Source organism: Nannospalax galili, unplaced genomic scaffold, assembly GCF_000622305.1.
Source record: "Nannospalax galili isolate Female #2095 unplaced genomic scaffold, S.galili_v1.0 scaffold54, whole genome shotgun sequence".
NCBI classification, from domain to species: domain Eukaryota; kingdom Metazoa; phylum Chordata; class Mammalia; order Rodentia; family Spalacidae; genus Nannospalax; species Nannospalax galili.
Window position 1 is genome coordinate 9644580 of NW_008341028.1, and position 6724 is coordinate 9651303.

A 6724-nucleotide genomic window follows, 5' to 3' on the forward strand; every position below is an offset into this window, starting at 1 on the left:
AGCTCTTCAACTCTAAAATAGAATTAGAATTCCTGCTTTAAGCCTCGGAAGAGTAAGGATCAAATGAGATTGTATATGTGGATGCACTCTGGAAATTTTAGCTGTGTAAGGATCAGGATGTCCATGTTTCCCTTGATAGAACTTGTACTTTTGTTAACCTTGTTGCTACTTGTTTTGGGGGTATTGTACCTTATTTCTTTTTCTTTTTTTTTTTAATGTGTATGAGTGTTTGCCTGCATATATGTAGAGGTCAGAGGAGGGCATTGGCTCCTTTGGAACTGGAGTTATGGATGGTTGGTTGTTAGCCACCACGTGGGTACTGGAAACTGAACCCAGGTCCTCTGCAGGAATAGCTAGTGCTCTCAGTTTCCGAGCCTTCTCCTTAGCCCATGCTATTTGGTGTTAATGTGTAGTGTCTCTTTTTGGTGGCTGTAGATGAGCAGCATGCAGAGGGTCATCTTTCTGAGAGACAGCTTGTGCTGTGCGTCATCTACAGAGGAGAAACCTATGTTACAATTTACAGATAAAATAGCTTTTACCATTTTATTAGCATGTGGTAATCAGTGGCAATAGTCACCATCATTTATTTATCTTTGTTTCTTTTTTAAATTCTCAAAATTATCCTGCAAAGTAATATCTCTAACATGTGAAGAAACTAGGACTTATGAAGGACTATTTTGCCTTTTCAAAGCTAATAGTAGAATAAGAATTCAGATCTAAGGTTTTAAAGTATATGCCTTCTCCTCACCCCTTTCTTTTTATCTTATACATGAACCCATTGCTTTATTTTCATTCACAGTTTCAGGGAATATCAAAAATAATTTTCAACCAGGCGTGGTGCGCATGCCTTTAATCCCAGCAGTTGGGAGAGGAGGGCAGATCTCTGAGTTCCAGGCCAACTGGGACTACAGGGAGACCCTGTCTCAAGAAGAGCAAAATAAATAAATAATAATTTGCAACATCAAATTAAGAACATAGACTGTAGCGCACCATATTGGACAAGCTGTTCTTTGTATTTGGCGGTTACTTGACTGTCTCAGTTACTCATCTGTAAGGTAGAAGCAGACCTAGCATACACTCATAACTGAGGGTGAGAAAAGGTCCAAAGTGTCAAACTCTTAGAATAAAAGACATGAAATACCAGTTACATTAGAAATCATAGCTCCAGCTGACTTGCTCACTATGTAGACCAGGCTGGCCTCAATCTCACAGATACCCACCTGCCTCTGCCTCCCAAGTGCTAGGATTAAAGGTGTGCACCACCATGCCCAGTATTACGTAGCCATTCTTTGTAGAACTTCCAGCCTCTCTTTTGTAATATGTGCTGAGCCAACTTTGGGCTTTTTTATTATTATTATTAACAGAATGAGTGTAGTAAAATAATCAGTTGACATTAGATCTAGAAAACATTGATCAGCTGTTCTTATTTGCCCTGAATCCTTTTCTGTAAACCAGACAGGGTAAAAGATAAGACACCATATCCATATGAACACACCAAATTTCCTATTTATTAAAAATTAAAAATAGTAATCTGATAACAAATACATGTTAATTTTGTATGGGCAATAGTTGTCAAGGATAAATTGCAGTGGAATTTCAAGTACAGAAATATTTTTACTCTAACCTCTTTATTGGTCTCTTGCCCCTACAGAAGCCAGTGAAGGTGTATCCTTACAGCTGGGAAACACAAAGGACTTTATTATCTCATTTGACCTCAAGTTCTCAACAAATGGAAGTGTGTCTGTGGTTCTAGAGACCACAGAGAAGAACCAGCTCTTCACTGTGCACTACGTCTCAAATACCCAACTCATCGCTTTTAAAGACAGAGACATATACTACGGCATTGGGCCCAGAACCTCATGGAGTACAGTTACCAGGGACCTGGTCACTGACCTCAGGAAAGGAGTGGGCCTTTCCAACACAAAAGCCGTCAAGCCAACCAAAATCATGCCCAAAAAGGTGGTTAGGTTGATTGCAAAAGGGAAGGGATTCCTGGACAACATTACCATCTCAACCACAGCCCACATGGCTGCATTCTTTGCTGCTAGTGATTGGCTTGTGAGGAACCAGGATGAGAAAGGTGGCTGGCCAATTATGGTGACCCGGAAGTTAGGGGAAGGGTTTAAGTCTTTAGAGCCAGGGTGGTACTCTGCTATGGCACAAGGGCAAGCCATTTCTACCTTAGTCAGGGCCTACCTTCTAACTAGAGACCACATTTTCCTCAATTCAGCTTTAAGGGCAACAGCCCCATACAAGTTTATGTCAGAGCAGCATGGAGTTAAAGCTGTGTTTATGAATAAACATGACTGGTATGAAGAATATCCAACCACACCTAGCTCTTTTGTTTTAAATGGCTTTATGTATTCTTTAATTGGGTTGTATGACCTAAAAGAAACGGCAGGGGAAAAGCTTGGGAAAGAAGCCAGGTCCCTGTATGAGCGTGGCATGGAGTCCTTAAAAGCTATGCTGCCCTTGTACGATACTGGCTCAGGGACCATCTATGACCTCCGCCACTTCATGCTGGGCATTGCTCCCAACCTGGCCCGCTGGGACTACCATACCACTCATATCAACCAGCTGCAGCTGCTCAGCACCATTGATGAGTCCCCAATCTTCAGGGAATTCGTCAAGAGGTGGAAAAGCTACCTGAAAGGCAGCAGGGCAAAGCACAACTAGAGCTTGCAACCAAAAGCGCACCTCAGCCTCTTCTGAATGCGGAGGCTCCGGCTCTGCCTTAGCAGCAGAGCTCAGCAGGCATCGGCACATTTTCAAGGATGCATATTAGGATTTTTCGGGTTACAGAGATGTGATAAGAGGTAAGAGCCTGAAAACCAGTCTTCTGAAACAGTTGCATTCTGAGGGTCGGATGTTTAGAAATGTGGGCAGCATTCAGAGCAGAAAGTGTTTAGTTAGTGGACTGAGCAAAGAGGTTGCTCTCCACTTTTCTTTGCCCATCTTTCAGGCCCTCCACAGAGTCACTCTCAGTCTGAGAAAGATAGTGATAAGAAGCGATGGCTGGCCTGCTGCTCAGCACTCACCTGAAAAACTAGTGTGGAGCTCTTTTAAAATGTGATTATTTATATTTATACTGAAAGCAGACTTTTTAAAAAACAATGTGCTGTAATACAGTAAATGTGTGTGTAGCCTGGATAGTAGATGGTGTTCAACTTTTGAAAAGTATTTCTTTTCCTGTAGGTTCATTTCTTGGGAGTGAGTGAGAGTTTATTGCATTTGTTCAATTGTTACATATGGACACTTTTGGATTATAGTTTTCTTGAACTGTGTAAATTACAAACACAGCCCATGTTCAGGCTTCACAGTTCTGTAGTGTAAGCACAACTGAAACAAAACTGTTGACTGCACAAGAAATGACAAAAATGCTATGTTTTATGAAACTTGATCTACAATCAGTAAAAGTTTGATAATCATCTGTCCCTCCCTCTGTCCCTAATGCGATGCTTCTTTGTATTTCATTTCATACTACACTTTGATAGTTTTGTCCATTTGGGGGGGCATTACATGGAATATTTATTATAGACTTATACTGGTGAAGGAGCTAGTAATTTGAAGTCCGCCTTCTGTCCCTTTTAGGAATTCTTTTCCCCTTTTAAAGGGAAATTGCTAAGTTAATTCCTGCATACAGCAATCACAGTAGAGCCTTTCCTAGCTAGATTGTTTTGGGTCATCACTTTCCAAACCGTGAGTTCTATCAGCTTTTCCTCTCAAACTTAATCTTAAATTGTTTCAGCTATGAAATGGAGGAGATGCTATTACATCTGCCATCCATGTCATCAGATGTTCCTTAGGTTATGTGTGACCCTCCCATAAGGTTTTGTGGCTCTGGGGCCATGGGCTTTAAGCCCTGTGTCCACAGGGCTTTAAGCATGAGATTAGAGCCAGCAGGGATTGATTTTGCTTTGGCTTCTGTTTGGAGGACAGTACAGTGCATACAGTTTAGTACCATGAGCCCCACATTTTCTAGGACAGAACCATGCAGTTTACCTGTGATACCTGTCAGATGCACATTTGAGAGCCAGGTGGATTATCTACCTGCACACCATACCTTCATTGAATTCAGCTGCCAAGTACTGCTTGAAACTGAAGAATATGTACATATTTGTGTGCATGATATATATGTAAAGTACATTAGCATCAAAGGACACAGGAGAAAAGATCTGTGCTGAAGACATTGAACTGCCTATAGAGAATAAGCTTAAATTCCCAATTTATATGACCACAACTCTTGGTTTTGCCCACAGTGGAAATAGGTCATTAGGGTCCCCTTGCTTTTAACCTTCATGGCTCTTATATAGCAGCAGGTGAGCGTGCACATTTTGTCTCAGCAATAAAGATGGGGACTCCCTCATTTTTAGTTTTAGTGCCGATGTTCAAAATGTTCATCCATTTGGGACCACCTTTACACCTTTACTTTATCAAATTTGCTACTAGAATGGCCCCAACTTCTGCTTTGTGTTTGTATACTGGTCTTCAGACAAGAGGAGTCAGTGAAAACAAAGTGGTACTGCTTCTGTGACAAACACCAGTGCCTTACCAGTGCGACTGTCCTTTTCCACTGATGGAGAAATGGCAATTCACAGCTGTTGGTTTTCCACTGCCTTCCACGTTGCAGCAGCTACTGATCTGTCTTGTGATCCCACAGTGGCCTAAGAGGGCGTGCTGAGCTGTAGCAGCTCTGTGTGTGCAGTGCTTGCCAGACTTGAGACCTCTGAGTCATCTGGAGTGCAGGTATGCTTAAGTCTGCCGGGAAGCGTGCTCTTCTGCATGTTTGACAAGCACTGGAGATGTGCTGGGGGAGAGCTGGGCACATGAAGAGGAGCACTGCCCAGGACCATCTACTACATTTTTGCCTCCAGAAAACTACAGTTTCTGAGGCTTTTACATTATGTAAAATGTTTACTTATTCTGAGTTTAGAGAGAATGGGGAGGGTATTTTTAAAGTGTTGGGTTTTTTTATATTTTTCTTTAAAATTAAATGTATTGATATTGTTCACTTATCTTGAGTTAGCTCTGATGTTAAGTCTATTGCCACTTCTGTTGTAAAAACCAGCCAAAAGCTTCTGGACAGAGGTCATGTTTGATCCTTTAGGAGTTAGTGTATATAAAGGCTTCATCCCGAGCCACGCAGTGTTCGTGAGCAGGTGCAGACATGGCACATAAGCACAGCTCTCCAGATGTGGCGGGCCTTTTTCTTTGTTGTTATGCAAACTTTCCCAAAAGCTGCTATTTTCATCTCCTTGGAATTGTTTTCTTGATTCCCCTCCATTGTACATGTGGGCTGTATGCCATGTGTTAAATATGCAATAAAGTGTTTACTGGATGCCCTGCTGAAGGGTGGTCCTCTGTAAAGCTGTACAGACTTTGCAGTTTAAGCACAATGTGCACATGTTAGTTTTATATACAGCGAAACTTGATTTTTTGCAAATGGAAAGGTATTTTGTTTCTATAAAAAGTAAATGGGTTGTTTGTGCTTAATGTAAAGCTGCTTTATAAAGTTGTAAAATAAAGTTTTTATCTTAAAAAATATACCTGTGTATTTTTCTTTCTTTTCTATTTAGTTTATGATTATTTGAGCCCAGCAAGCAGATTTCTGTCACTCCCTGTTTAACCTGCAGACAGGGAAACAGTAAAACACAGAAGCTGTCACTTTAAGGAGTCTTAGTCAGTAGGGGGCAATAGCATGCACAGGACCACTTCAGAAAAATAAATGCAAACTGTAGTCCCTGGGGAACTGTGGTGGAAGGGATGGAACCTCACCCCTGGGCTCCAGGGGTGAGGACAAGTGGAAGCAAGGATGGGGTAACGAGCAGAAGCGGGGTACCCAAGCCCACCAGTGTGCGGACACCCTCTCCCTGCTAAGTCAGGCTTAGTAACAGGTTTAACTGAGAGTGCTCTCCCTGTCATTCTCTATATGTCCCTCTTCAGAATAAGCTTCCCATGATCTCTCCCTTCTCAGTAGTCTAGGTTCCCAAATACACAGGAAACCAGCCTGTGGCTTCATGTTACATTCTGTTACACACTTTTTTAAAAGTCATAAATGGGGCTGGAGAGATGGCTCACTGGTTAAGAGCACTGGTTGCTCTTGCAAAGGATCCAAGGTCAATTCCCAGTACCCACATGGCAGCTAACAACCATAACTCCAGTTCCAGGGGATCCAAAGCCCTCTTCTGACCTCCATGGGCATTGCACGACAGGTGCACTTACATGCAGGCAATACACTCGTACACATAAATTTTTAAAATTATATGTGTATATGTAAATCCTTAACAGTGTTGTTTTTGTACTGGAGTTGATCTCTAGTCAGCTGCCCTGGCTGCACAGGTTGCCACACGCTGCTGCCTGTCGCTCTTGGAGCTGTCCCTTGGCTCCCACCGTCAGCTGAAAAATAGCCATGTGGTTGCAGACTGTCTGGGGCCAGAATGGAATACAGGCTACTCTTGCTTTAATTTTGTAATTTCTAGAAAAATTAGGTGTTGGCCATGCTGCTCCAGTGGGCTGAACATCTCATGCTCATTTCTCCATTGCCCTTGGGGGGCAAGTCCTCCATGCCACAGCAGACTTGGCAGCCTAGTGGGCTCTCCTTTTCCGCCTTTGTATTCAGGAGGCCCTCACAGTGACTGAGCTGGTCTCTGTCTTCCCCCAAGAATCCAAAACTGAGTTAAATTTTTAAAACTGAAGAGGATACATGATGGAAAGCAAAGGTTTT

The 6724-nt window shown here is 42.4% G+C and overlaps 1 protein-coding gene across 4 annotated transcripts in view; it reads left to right on the plus strand.

Annotated features, from left to right (window-relative positions):
* The window catches only part of Glce (glucuronic acid epimerase), a 107210-nt gene extending 101666 nt beyond the window's left edge, over nucleotides 1-5544 (plus strand). For all 4 annotated transcript variants that reach the window (XM_008836378.3, XM_029565030.1, XM_008836379.3 and 1 more), the window contains one exon: nucleotides 1652-5544. In XM_008836378.3, the coding sequence (XP_008834600.1) occupies nucleotides 1652-2676 (1025 nt within the window). In that variant the 3' untranslated portion in view covers nucleotides 2677-5544. The remainder of the gene's footprint in view (nucleotides 1-1651) is intronic.
* Nucleotides 5545-6724: the final 1180 nt, after the last annotated feature.